At 34.3% G+C, this 14,663-nt stretch overlaps 1 protein-coding gene across 2 annotated transcripts; it reads right to left on the reverse strand.

The window, feature by feature from the left end:
* Nucleotides 1–52: 52 nt before the first annotated feature.
* Tbc1d8-9 (TBC1 domain family member 8/9) lies at nt 53–13,715 on the reverse strand. 2 transcript variants are annotated; one of them, XM_089699015.1, is made up of 19 exons: nt 13,515–13,715; nt 13,238–13,404; nt 12,861–13,028; nt 12,681–12,777; nt 11,427–11,690; nt 10,746–11,010; nt 9,886–10,085; nt 9,342–9,462; nt 8,717–8,996; nt 8,183–8,376; nt 7,674–7,868; nt 6,956–7,105; nt 6,433–6,621; nt 5,769–5,948; nt 2,463–2,671; nt 1,920–2,029; nt 1,295–1,510; nt 635–744; nt 53–282 (listed from the first exon to the last, which is right to left on the reverse strand). In XM_089699015.1, the coding sequence occupies exons 1-19, from the start codon at nt 13,556–13,558 to the stop codon at nt 73–75; spliced, it is 3,369 nt and encodes a 1,122-aa protein (XP_089555141.1). In that variant the 5' UTR covers nt 13,559–13,715; the 3' UTR covers nt 53–72. The 2 variants fall into 2 exon arrangements, with proteins under 2 accessions (XP_089555141.1, XP_089555140.1); XM_089699014.1 differs by having other exon boundaries at nt 9,342–9,474.
* Between the last annotated feature and the right edge of the window lie 948 nt (nt 13,716–14,663).

Here is a 14,663-nt window from a genome sequence, read left to right on the forward strand (position 1 = left end):
CCATAATGTCTATGATAGCCATAATGTATATGATAAATCTTTTATATAATATAATATATAATCCACAAACAACTATGAGACGGATTGAAGCCGATCCCTTAGTCTCAATGCTTCGAGCTGCGGCATGATTGATGTTTGCTTATTAAAGAATTCCTCCAAAGAAGCTTCAGCAAGCATGGTAGCCAGGAATTGTTCCAGGGTTATAGACCAACTATCCGTGGGGTCTATTTCTGATGGGGAGCGAGGTGGTTCAGATTCTGTAGTGTTGCCGTTGGGGTCCGGCTGGAAATTTGAGGTTATGATTAAATAAATAAAAATCGTTTATTTAGGAACAATACATAAATACATACAAAACAATTATTGGATTATAAATGGACAGTAAATTATTAATTAATATTAGAATATGATTGTTGGATAATGGATAGTAAAACATTCGTTTGATTTGAATATTCGTAATTTATGTATAAGATGTGCAAATGCAAATGTTTTGTTTACTGATAATAGATGAATATTTTATCATCAAATAATTCGCTTTCGTTAAATATATACAAAAAAAGTATTTTTTAATGCTATTTATCATGCAAATTTTAAATCAATTCGGTTATAACAGTTGTTTTTTTAAACGTAAACTTACTTCTACAGCGGAAGGTTGTGCAGCGGCGGCCATATACAAGCTGTCCTGAGACATTTCGCGGCCTAAGTTCGGCCGATGATTCCATTCGCCTAATTGTAGAAGCAAAGTACCTGCAAAGAAATATTTTGCATTAAACAGTATCAAATTAATGTAATGCATTTGCATAAAATAGTATCAAATAAATGACTCATAGTGTGGTTATATGTGGAATGCTTTAGGTAATGTTGAACTAATGGGAGGCCAAAATGTTACAATAACATTGTGTGATAAATTAACTTGAACTATTGGTTATAATGTAGATGAATAAATATAGAATGGATGGCCATATCGTCTCTTTCACTCATCAGGCATCACTGTATGGATATAACTTTTACGCGAATACCACTGGCCGGAACTTTAGCAGTGCTGCTTATTATTTCATTATTTAGTCCGCATGCGTACTGGCGCTGTATGCTTTGGGGCGCTATTTTTACTTACTTCACTACAATTATACGCGAGTATTTTCGTAGTGCTGTTGTATAGATTGGAAAAATAGTTATTTCCAATCTATACGTGATTAGTTTCACACCGTTGCGTACTGGCCTTGTATAGAATGGAAATACGCGCGTAAGACATACTTGCCCGCGGGTTAACATCTAGTATACAATGTTATAAACTCACCAGCTCTAGCGGTCGCCTCGTACAGCGGCGCGGAGTGCTGCGTCAGATCGTGCAGCGCGGCCAGCAGGCGCAGGAAGTGCGCGCGCGGCAGCCGCGGGGCGCCGCGCGGCACGACCGCCCCGCTCGGCGGCGCGGCGGCGACTGGCGTGCACGCGGCCGAGTTGCTGGACAGACCCCATAGTGCGCATGCGCGCACGCACTCCGCTGATTGGCATTCTGTACACACACATTATAATACATTAGTATACAATAAACAAGTAGACTTACAATCACACCCAAAAATTGTTCCAAGCAAAACTCTACCTACGCGTGTATTCGGCAGAGTTTTCTAATGCGGTAGACTTTGAACATTACAGCAGCGAAATAGGGTGTTAATTTCAATTAATGTAGTACGTTACGAATACTTATTGTTTATAATACGTCAATGACAAATATAAACAAAACTATATTGGATTATTATCTGTCCCTAGTCATATCTTGTTTGCGCACATGCGCTTTCTCACTAATTTATTAAGAACGAACATCTATGGATTACTTTAATATATTCAACTTATAATAAAAAATATTGATCTCTTACTAGAACTATGAATTAAAAAGCCGTTTTTATTGAGTTAAAATAACAGACCTGCTTGACTACAAGTGCTGTCCGATGACTTATCCAAATGATTCGCATCATTCACTTCGCTTATTGATCGTTGTAATGGAGGCGGCTCAGGAGTGGATGGATTTTCGACGCTGGAATTAGAAGTGATATATATCATATACAACACGTTAACATTATTTTACACATTTCGTGAGATTTAATACAATTTTACATATTTAACAATTGATCCATAGAAAAGCTTGCCAGTTAAGTGACAACAGCGTCGGCGCGTACGCACAGTACAGAGTAATGTGGCCTTTATTGCTTACGTATCAAAGAAGGATATCGCATCCACTGCCAGCTTCCCTGCCAAAGCAATCTCGCCCTTATTGCTTACGTGTCAAAGAAGGAAATAGCGTCCGCGGCCAGCTCCTCGCCAGTATCAGTGAAGCGTGAAGGTCGCAGGTCGAGCGGGAAGTGACATACTTGCCAGGGCAATGTCACCCTTATTGCTTACGTATCAAAGAAGGATATCGCATCCACTGCCAGCTTCCCTGCCAGAGCAATCTCGACCTTATTGCTTACGTATCAAAGAAGGATATCGCGTCCGCGGCCAGCTCCTCGCCAGTATCAGTGAAGCGCGAAGGTCGCAGGTCGAGCGGGGACAGCAAGGGGGGTGCGTGTGCACAGTATAACGCCCGCAGACGACGCTGAGAGTCAGCGCGCGTGCTGAGACCGACGCCCACGCTGAGACCGCGCGCGCTGACCAGACCGTCGTCGTCGTGGTCCATTAGCTGGGGAACGAAATTCAAATTTGCCAAACTGCCACTGTCAGGATGTCAATGTGGTGTCCACTGAAAATCAGTGGAGAATCTAAGTGTCTTATATGTCCTTAGATTCTCAAACTCAAATAATAATAATATAAAAGCTTTTTGGTCGTATATTTCCGCCAAAAGAAATTCTAAAGGTATAATACCGGAGGAAATGTTTCTAAATAATGTTGTTTATTCCTCTCCTGCAGATATATGTAGTGCCTTTGTTGAACACTTTTCTTCCGTGTATACCAAAAGTAATTGGATTAATTTAGTACAGCTTATAGATGAAACTTCTCCTCGAAATAATATTTTGGATAGAATTGTATTGGATAACGCCTCAGTGATAAAATCCTTTAGAAAATTGAATATCAATAAGAACGCTGGACCCGATGGTATCCCTCCTGTTTTCGTTTCTCGTTGTGCTGATTGCCTTTCAGTACCATTAAACATAATATATAATAAATCTTTAAATAGCGGTTATTTTCCCTCACAGTGGAGGACATCTAATATAGTTCCTATTCCTAAAAGCGGCGAAGCTAGAGATATTCAAAACTACAGACCCATTTCACTGTTATCTGTGTTTGCAAAATGCTTTGAATCGCTGATATACCCATATTTAACATACCACTTAAAGGCCGAATTAATACCTGAACAACATGGTTTTCGTAGTGGGATGTCTACCTTAACTAATCTGGTCACTTACACTGATGATTTGTGTGATGTTATTGATAGAGGTCAAGAAATAGATGCAATATATATGGATTTTAGTAAGGCATTCGATAAGGTGGATCATTCGCTGCTGCTTAAAAAGTTGTCAAGGGTTGGTATTCATGGTCTAATGTTAAAGTGGTTTGCAACTTACTTAGGCAATAGAACGTCAAAAGTTACGGTTAATGGTCATGAATCGCAGCCATTTGTAGCTACTTCGGGTGTTCCCCAGGGCTCGCACTTGGGGCCTATTCTGTTTTTAATTTTTATTAATGATTTGTCCTATGAAATTAATCACTCAAAATTTATACTATTCGCGGATGACCTTAAAATATTCAAAAATATACATAATACAGAGGATGCTAAATTTCTTCAAGACGATCTAAATCGAATCTCGGAATGGACAGTATCTAATAAGCTACCGTTAAATATAAATAAATGCAAATTTATAAAATTTTCCAAAAAGTTACGACCTCAATCATCTTCGTATTCCATAAATAATATCATCCTTGAGGAGATAACCCAAGTGCGAGACTTAGGAGTAACATTTGATAGAAAATTAGGTTTTATTCATCATATTAATAATATAGTAACGAAATCTCTAAAACTTCTTGGGTTTGTATGGAGAAATTGCAAAATGTTCAAAAGTGTGCTACCTATAAAAATTGTATATTGTTCATTAGTAAGATCTCTCTTGGAATATTGCTCACCAGTCTGGAATCCTTCTTATCGATGTCACATAAAAAGACTTGAGTCTGTACAGAAAAAGTTTCTTTATCTACTTACTTTTCATCAGCAAAAACTTAAATCTTTAAAATCATACGACCTCAGATTAAACTTTTTTAAAATGGAAAGTCTTAAACATCGGAGATGGATGGCAGATCAAATGTTGTTATATAAAATTGTTACAAATTCGTATATTTGTCCTAATCTTCTATCAAAAATTAATATAGCTGTTCCAAGGAGATACTCTAGGAAAACCAATGTATTTTTTGTCAAAAGATATAGAACCAATTTAGGCTTCAACAGCGTCATTGCTAGAGTTTGTCGGGAACATAATAGATTATTTAATAGCACAAAAGTTGACATCAACTTTCTTAGTTTGTTTGCATATAAAAGCGTTTTACATAAAAATTATACTGATAAGGGTGCACTCACACACATCAGTCACCGTCACGGCACGTCACCGGACAGGATTAAAAAAAAATATGTATCAATAGTTCTAGTATGACTCTGTTCCCACACGACAGTCGCCGGCACGAAATCTATCAGTGACGTCACCGGTCAGGCACGTCAAATAATCTTTCCATACATGTATCATACTTTTATCCCCACTCACCCGGTGCCGTCACGTCTCAGTTCAGTCAGCGTCGTGCTACCGTCAATTGCTACATGTTCTCTAGCGTGACACACGTCTAATCACTGACTAACCTGATGTATGTGTTCAATGATTCAGTCAAACCGGCGACGTGACTGACGGACAACATGACGGTGACTGGTGTTTGTGGATACGTACACAAACCGTCACCGATCAGTCATCGGTGACTTGACGGTGACTGATGTGTGTGAGTGCACCCTAAGAATAATGTTTTCTGATTAGAATTTATACTACGATTAGAAGCTATAATTTGATACAACTCAAAAATGCATGTTGTATTTGCCTGTAATTGGATCTACATCTTGCTATGCATGCTAATTTATGTCACATACTCAAAATATATTATAAATATAAGATGTACATCTGTTGGCAAATCAAATAAATAAAAAAAAAAACCACTGAGTGGATATTATCCATTTTGTGCCGTTGTAACTAGTTATAAGTTAATTTTATTTATTTTTTATGTATTAATGTGCATCGGTACAAATAAATGTATTTTCTTTCTTTCTTTCTTTCAAATTTGGAATTCGAATTAGAATCAATTGAAATGAATCCAATTTATTGTACAGCGTGCACAACCGCAAACGCGTGCGTATAGTTCGACGCGTCGTCATGAGTGTGGGGAAAAAGATTGTAATCTGATTTTCAACTTCAATTGTAATGTGGATTCGACTGATATATTACTATCATTTATTATGGACAATCTAATCGCAGGCGCTCGCGCTCTGAAACTCGTCGTCTTTGTGATCCATTAGCTAGTGGTAAGATGATAAGATGAACAAAATTCAAACACAAATGTACTAATTTAAATCTCGTTGTTTTATTTGAAATTGTTTTATAATAAAATCGAGTTAAATTATAAAATTTATTTTTCAGAATATGGCAGCTATAAACTTAGTTAAGGAAGCGATAATCTCATGATCAATGTTTTACTTGGATAAATAAAATTTAAATAAAAGTAAGAATCTGCGCGTTTCTTTCGTTTCATACCTTAAATATCCTCGCTGTGATGGCTTCAGCATAATCTCCTTTAGCCCAAGGCGAAAGAGCGGTATAAATGGTTCTGAATTGCCCATAGTCGAGACGGTAGGCTTCGTATGGAGCTTCTAGTCGTTCGGACGGCACACGCTTAGCCCAGAAGAGTTCTTCGCGAATTATGCTCAATAATTCCTGTCAAACAATATGACGAGTAATAAAACTTTTTTTTTAACTTGGGTGGCAAGTATGATTTGCCATTTAAGAATTTTTTCAGAAGTAGTTTTACTGAATTCTTCCAAGTACAGACAGCGATCATATTTTTATACACGTATATTATTGCCATTGATAACTTTTGGCAAAGCCATATATCATTACGTCACTACGACCAAACTTACGAATCAGATGTTGACTAGATGACCAAATTTAACAAGAGAGTTATTCACAACAAAAAATGGTTAAGTCTGTAAAGTCGGTTTACTGACGATATTTGAACGTGACAACTTCTGATTGTGCTTCTTTGTCGCTCGTCCCGCGCTCTCGCTTGCACTTCAAGCCTCACATGGAACGCCTCAGAGCGAGGTAACGCCGCATGAGTCATGTTTTTTCATGCGTGCAGCCGGCTGTATCGAATTATAAGACGTTGTCACGTCAAAAAAAATTTGAAAAATTTCCATACTTGCAACTCATTAGGCTCCAAGAGCCTGTCCTGCTGCAGCGCCCTGAGGGTGTTCTTCTCCAGGCTATCCTCCAACTGCCTCACCACTCGCAGACGATGTTTCAACCGCAAGTGCTCTATGCACTCACTGCTTACATTCGCACTGTACATGCGGTACGATTGGTACACTAGGTCTAGGATTTTTATCGTCTGTGGAAATTTTATGGTGAAAATTTATTTTCGGAATTGTATTATGGCGGTGTTTTTAATTATTTAGGTACTAGTGAATTAAGAAATTGTTAAAGGCCGTAATGGAATAAGTGTAGAGAAAGGTGGAAGGGTTTCCTAGATAAATTTTGGCATTGTGGCCATATTAATCAATGAAGATAAGTTTACAGGAAATATCTATGAGTGTAAATACAAGTAACATTTAATTTAAAACACGATCTATAAAAACAAAGTTTCGCTCTATCACATCAGAATCATAGTAGAATACTAACAAACAAAATAAATTTAGAGATTATAGAGAGTAGGATTGGATTACCTTCTGTGCCGTTCGTGGTTCAGTAGACAGCGCCATAGCCTCATCATTGTATATTCCTTCCAAATATTCACTAAGTATTTGCATCGCTTGACCGTCTTCCGTGCATTTCAAGAGTTTATCTTTATTTACATCCAATATTGTTAATGTCACCTGTAATTCGTTGCATAGATTTAAAGTCATAATTTTAGCACTATATCATATACAAGCGGTCCGCCGATGCTTCGCCCGTGGTACATATTTACGTTTTCCGGGATAAAATATAGCCTATACGGATTCGGAAGAATCCCTCTAAGTAATGGTAAAAGAAATTTTGAAATAGGTCCAGTAGTTTTTGGGCCTATTCAATAAAAAAATACATTCATTATTTCCTCTTTATAATATTAGTATAGATGAGAGGAGTTGGACACATTTTAGGAGGAAAGATGTTTGCGTAGTTGGTAGTGACTATTAAGTAGTAGGCCTTTTTGAAATTTTTTCAAAAATTTTCACTAAGTATAGCTGAATTACGAAAAGTGAATCGTGTTTTTCAAGGGTAGAGTTATTTTTTAGTTTATTGCTACAGTTCTAAAACTCAATCACTTCTTTTAATATCAATAAATTTTTTAGCTCATTTATTTCCTATATATTTCTCCCAATTTCTTTAGAAGCCACAATGAAATTCCTTTTATATTGTTGAAATGTATTTATGTAACTTTCTTGTTTTAAGTTACAATCCTACCTGAAAAATAACCTTAGCACCATCATAAAAGAAACAGTCCATCACATTAACAGCACACTCGTACGGCATCACACTGATGAATAGAGTGAGGAACCAAGAGAGTGATATCATTTTCATCATTCCCAGCTCATCCAATTTTGCGTGCAAATCCGGGAGTTGGGACTTAGTTAGCTCTTCTAGGACCCCTTGGTCCACCTGTGAAATATTTATTTGTAAATTTTATGTTAATTTGAACTTATGTTGAAAACAAATTGAAATATTAAAAAAAAAAAAAAAGTCTTCAATTTCAAAATATGTGTTTAACAATTTACATACAGTTGATAGATAAACAGAATATTATATGCATACAGAATGCAGGAATGATCATTAGTTCCATTTTAACATTTTAATTTTTCATTATGTATAATTAATTATCTAGATGTTTAATACTAGCGTAGAATTTAAATGAAAATAAAAAAAAAAAACAATTTTTCGAAATTCTTATTTATTTATAGAAGGTAAGAACTTACCAAAGCACCAACAACCCTCGTATTATAATAATCAGGTAACAGAGTTTCGCATATAGTAGCGAGCAACCAAAACGCCTGTTCTTCAGGACAGTATATGAGAAGGACAGAAGCCACAATGTTCATCGCTTGACAGTAACCTATGGTGGGATTCTTTAGTGCGTATGCGCAGAGGACACGCCGTAATGCTGATATACCTGAAAAATATATTATTTTTTTAATTTTTAGTAAAGGAATTCATAACCATCATATATTGTAGAGTATTCTAAAAAAATTGAATAAAAATTGGAAACTAAATATTGCACTCCTATGGTGTATAAACTAAGTTTCAAATTCAGTATATTAAATAATGCAAATAACATCGTTTGTCATGGATTTTTACCAGAAAAGTGAAGTATTTCTATCTCCAGGCCTGTTTGACATTTTCATCCATCCAAAATCTTCCAGTTGTTCCGCAAATCGGACCATTATACCAAGGAGGACTTTTCTTTCTTTTTTCCCCATTATAACACAAATTACGCATACAATAAAACTTACCAACATCATTCTGAAAAGCTGGGTGTTCTGGCAGCGACCGATGCAAATCCCTTTCAATCTCATCATTCGCCTGATTCTTGGAAGACAGGGCTTCCTTCACCAGTCTCTCATATAGCCCCTTGTTCTGGACTTTCTGCAGGATGGAACCCGAGAACACACTCCACAGTTCACCTCGTAGGGATTCCGGTATCCCTTTGACTACCAGTTCACTACCTTCCACGGTGCGGTACATGCTCACACCACGACCTACTTCCGCCATGTGGTCTTCCCATTGCTTTTCCTGTGGACGATTATGATCTTTTTAATGAGACTAAGCTTAAAAAAAATATTAAAATCCAACGACGAAATTATTCTATACTGTATTTCACTTATTGAATGTTCAATATGCAGAAAAAAAATAAGTTTAATAAAATAAAAAGTTCACATTACATATTTTACATTTGCGGTACAAACATGTTCTTGACACACACTTCATTTAACTAAATACCAAAAAATAAAAATGATACTAATACTATGTATTGTCACAGGCACATAAAAAGTTTCAGATTAAGTTATATTAAAATCCTTCCAATAAGAGCAATTTAATTTTGGATAACATCATTATTACTTTCACAAAATTACCCACCTTTCTCTGCTGTATCTGCTTAATGGAGGACGTCTGGTGAGTCTTGAACAGCGTCATTAACGGCGGTTGCGGGGTCCACTCCCCCCCCTCCCGCCCCCCCATAGCCTTCACCCCCTTCTCCCTGCACATTTCACTGTCATTCGGTACATTTAAAACGGGGCTATTGAGGTAACTATAGCTATTCCCGAAATTTGTTAGTTGTGGTGATGAGTTAGTTCCCTCGTGATGATCCAAGATAAAACATGTAGATAGAAAGCTATAACTCCAAATGCAAAGTGGTTAGTGGTTAATTTAAACAATTGCTTGTAAGTCAATTATATCTAAAGCCAACAAAAATAACAATGTAAAATTACAATTTTATTAATAGATCCATCAATTTAGGAAAAATCAGATTATGTATCAAATTTATAATTATAATTTAATACATTATACAATGTAAATATGGCAATACTTTTAAAAATATGTTTATATATCTAGCATTTTTGTACATGCAACATTAATCAATATTACAGAAGCTAATCTTTTGCTAGTTTGAAATACTTACTTTGGTAACTTAGCAAGCAGCTCCGATATCTTGTGTACGAGGAAGTCACGGTCCGTAATATTACCAAACAGAAAGCTGGTGTGGTACGACGTGGTGATGAGAATGCTCCCAGATTCTGAACCACCGATCCCACCAGAGTCCGCTTTCTCAACTTGGTATACATTCCGTAGTGGTATCGTTACTCGCACTAAGTTTGATACCTGTTAATGATGTTTTTTTTATTATTTTTTCTTAATGTGTTTTTAATTTGAAACTGATTTTTTATATAATGATGATGAGCTTTGATATGAAAAAAATTATTAAGTGTGGTTTAATTGTTATCAATATTAAAAAATTATATGGTCCTTCATTTATTTTACGTGTATTTAATATTTATACAAATATGTATTAGATTATTAATTGAATTTAGAGGAAATAATAAATATGATCCTAGCTACTTCACCTGGATTTAAGAAGAAATCTTTTATAACAAATCTAAATTCATTAGTCAGAATGTATAAACAAAGATTTTATTAATTTCCGTTTATGTATACTTTTAAAATAAGTTTTTTTTACTCTATTTTTTTGAAAGATAAATTAAATCCACCTGCTTATTAGATAGTGTAATCTTTGACATATCATGAAATTAGGTTTTTCTTAGAAGCATAAAGATTGTCGCAAAGATAAAATTAAGAAACCGTTAATTATTATTATCAATACTTTATCTCACTTTGGTCAAGATAAACTTTTAAACAATAGAAATAATTCGATCACCCGAAAGACGGGGTTCGAATCCCGCTTCGGGTCAAAGAAAATATTTATAAAGTATTTGAACGCTGTTAAACTAAATGAAGTAATAATAAATATCAAATTCAACGTACCCGACTATCGAAGCAAATGAAATTCTGCGACAAGTACAGTCGTCCCCAATTATGACGTTTATTATAAGGAGTCCATAAAGTACACTCTTCTGTCCCATCCAACTTTTCCGTTTGGGGCAATCGGAATCGTAACGTATATAAATTCGATTGCTTCCTTGCATCCAAATCGCGTTTTAAAAATGAAGCTTTCTTTGGTACGTTTTTGCTGAGTTTCGTTAGTAATTCCTTGTCTATATTAAAACTGCCAGACTTGTCATCTATTAACCTAAAATAGTACATAATATGTGTTGTAGAAAATGGATACAATGTTTCTTATCAAATGTATGTATATTAGACTCATTTGCATGTTCGGATCGTGATGTATCGATCATTAACGCTAATTGATAGAAATAACATAAATAAACTGTAATAATGGACAACAATAGAACTGGATTGGATGTAATAAAATTGAAATAATTTCATTTTGTAATAAATATATTAGTAATTCCCAATTTACGGTCATGCTTATTACAACTCTTTCAATAGTTGATTGTTTACTATTTTTTTAATCTATTTCATCATTTATGCAAACTGCAGTAAATTACTTATAAGTAAATTGTCAAGTTATTCATTCACACAATACTTGCATTTCATAGCTAACTTATAAACAGAAATATGATTAAAAAGTAAATAATTTCTTACTGTTTCATCGCAATATTAGCCAATTGTTGCATCAGAGCGAATGTTTCGTTTTTCTTTAAAAACATCGTGAAATGATGCTCTCCATCCCTTGTAACTACTTTTATCGAGTCGGGAAAGAGAAGGCTGTTCGTTTTCGCTAGTTCTGTGACATCCGCCCATCGTATCTTCAAGGTTGTATTCCGACCAAATATGTATGAATAGAAACACATGTAATGCACTGAGAGATACATCCAACCCTGTCTTGGCATTTTTCCTTTCCAATAGCTGAAAATAAAGATATCAGAATAAATATTAATTATTGCGTATTTCATGCAATAGCATAAAATTAAGACCAGTCATTGTATCTGTTTGCATATACACTTAGGCAAATATCCAATATTGTACACAATAACATTAATGTACAACAATAAAACAAGTAAGTATGTAAAATATATAATTCTTGTTGTGTAAGATGTTGAAATCTACAATTCAATATTTAAGGAAAGTGGCATGGTGTTTTGTATACAATAACACATAAAATGTCAGACAATATTCATTGTTTTTTATTGATGGTAAAATTATTACAAACTAATTTCTAAACTAAGGTTTGTGTGTATTATCAAGTGAATATAAATTCTTTGGAACATTGAAATTTTAGATTCTATGAACCAAACATATATTAATTTTTTATTCATTAGACGCAACTCATAAAATAATAATAAAAAGAAAGCTGATATTAACGACCGTCATGACATGAATTTAAACAGTTATTGCTTGTGAATCAGAAAGATGATTCATTATATTGAATTATGTTTAGAACATATTTATAAACAATACCCATCTAGTATTACTGCATCATATTAACAGATATAAATAGGATAGTCTAGAAACCAATTTAGTTAACCTTCTCAGCGTTCTGAACATACAAATAATCATAAATAATAATAAGTTTAACTTTAGGGACTTATTTAAAAATTATAACATTAGACATAGAAAGACAAGTCTACTTTTTATTTAACACCACATAATAAGTGGCAAATTAAATATAATTATTATAGTTGTCACTACCAACAAAGTAGAATAACACCTGTGATTTTTAAGTTAGATAAATAAACTATGATATTTTATTAATATTTTTTGTATGTCATAATCTGCAAGTTTCTACTGAATCGTCTTATTATTTTATTCAAACATCTGTTAATAATAATCAGTAAAGTGTTAATTAATTTAACTAATTAAGATCTTAAAATATTAACACAATAAATAACAAAATACCTGCAGGAGTAGTAGCACACAAGTTTTTCATCTTTTGGCATTCCAAATCTTTGGTGAAAGTCATAATCCACATTTTTATAGTTAATTGTGTCTTCATCTAAAAATAAATTAGAATTTTTAATCAAATTAAGTGTGATTATGATTTTAAAAGGTATTTGAAAGGAGTTAATTAGTAATTACCTTCAGTAAAGTTATCCTGTTCTGTAGCAATTATAGAATTGATTTTACAACAAACAAATTCTGTAACTTCTTCTTCAGTATCAAATGAGTGTAGGGTCGGACAAACATTCTCAAATAACCATTGCCAGTCTTGTTTTATTTCTTGTTCCGTTAATGCTGTTGCTATCACTGGAAATTAAAATATCTCAGTTAGAATACAGTAATATAGTAAAAAAATTAGCAAATACACACAATACCATATGTATGTATACACATTATAATGCACAGACCAATAGATGAGGATCATAACAAATATTCATATGAGATTATTTGGAATATGTTTTATTTATTTATCAGATCAACTGTTAATCACATAATATAAAAATTTACTTCTTTACCATAATAAATTTCAGAATTTGGCGTCTGGTGTAATATCCTGTACGGGGCTGGTTTAGTATCTCGTACACTATCTAAAGTACCCACTAGAAGTGAAGATAGGCCTTTAGATTTTCCGTGCCCTTTCCTCCTTTGCAGCACAAAATATAACGATGTCCCATCACAATCCCTAGGAGAGAAAATATGGTATATAAAGTACGTCTTTTGATTGCAACAAAACAAGGTATTCACAATAAAACGCAAAAGATAAGGTATTTATTTAAACGAAAAGTTAATTACCACAGTGCACTTTTAATAAAAACCTCTTGAGGTTTAACCCACATGTTTACAAGCTCACAATTAAAGGTATATTATAACTGATTTCTTATTTATATGAAGAATCAAACCATCTTCAATCATCTTAAGCGTAAAACATCATTTAAATAGAAGTTCAGCAATATAGGTAAACATACAGTGAAAGCAAAGATGTAAGAACGAAGCATAGACAATTTTTTCATTCCCTGATGATAGTCTGACATTGACACAATTAGCAAAATAATTGCCTATAATAAAAAATCCATACAAAAGGCCAGCGAAGTTTATAAATGGGTAAAAAAAAATACAAAATCGCCTCCCGCTGGGATTTTTTTTATCTATAAGGGTGCTTATCCAACAGTGGATCTGTAACGAGCATGGAGCGAAGATGTGTAGCAAGGGATGTGTTTTTGACGTGATAACGTTTTTAAAATCGTTTTAGTCGGGTGCCATGTTCAGAAACTTGTGTCACACCAAAACCTCACGAGCGCGATCGCAGGTATAACGAGAGAGAGACGGACCGATCTCCCGTCTCATCTCGAGCGCTGCCACCAATAAGACGATAACACGTAAACATCTCGATCGTAAACCTACCTACTTTACAAACAACCAATTTTTTATAGAAACAATGTGGCGTCGAACTATTAATGAAGCAATATTATTGGTTCTTTACAAACTCATCCCTATTTACACATCCTCGCACATCTCTCGAAGATTTTAGAACCATACTGTTTGTTATGTATTTGACCAATTTTAAACAGTGTGGGCGCAAATACGAGCGAAAAGCTAATGTACCCGAACAGTCTCGGATTAGAGAATCAAATCCTTAATAAAAAAATTAGCCTACGCACAAAATAACATAGCTTACTATTGGTAACAGAATTTTTTTTTATATCAGTTTAGTAGATAAACGTGCTAAATTCACAATATTAATAAATTCTTAACCTCTTTAAAATATTAAAAGATTAATAAAGATTTATCGTTTGCAATTTTAAATAACGGAATACAAATATTGACAAAATATATGTAATCATAAAAAAAAATCTTGTGTGGTTTTATGAAACCACGGTAAAAAGTGAAACTGTTCGAACCTTGTTATTTGCTCCGAGGTTCGAACGGTTCCGAACACTGCTT

Source organism: Colias philodice, chromosome 9, assembly GCF_061535455.1.
Source record: "Colias philodice isolate Cphi_HAF_F1 chromosome 9, ilColPhil1 Martin Lab GWU primary, whole genome shotgun sequence".
In the NCBI taxonomy this organism is placed as follows: domain Eukaryota; kingdom Metazoa; phylum Arthropoda; class Insecta; order Lepidoptera; family Pieridae; genus Colias; species Colias philodice.

Bases quoted from the DNA above. Each gene is read 5' to 3' on its own strand.
- Tbc1d8-9 (XM_089699014.1), bottom strand. From the start codon at position 13,558: ATGTGGGTTAAACCTCAAGAGGTTTTTATTAAAAGTGCACTGTG. The intron at 12,778-12,860 runs GTAATTACTAAT...ATTTATTTTTAG, and splicing joins ACAGGATAACTTTACTGAAG to ATGAAGACACAATTAACTAT. The intron at 283-634 runs GTAAGTTTACGT...TCAAATTTCCAG, and splicing joins CACAACCTTCCGCTGTAGAA to CCGGACCCCAACGGCAACAC.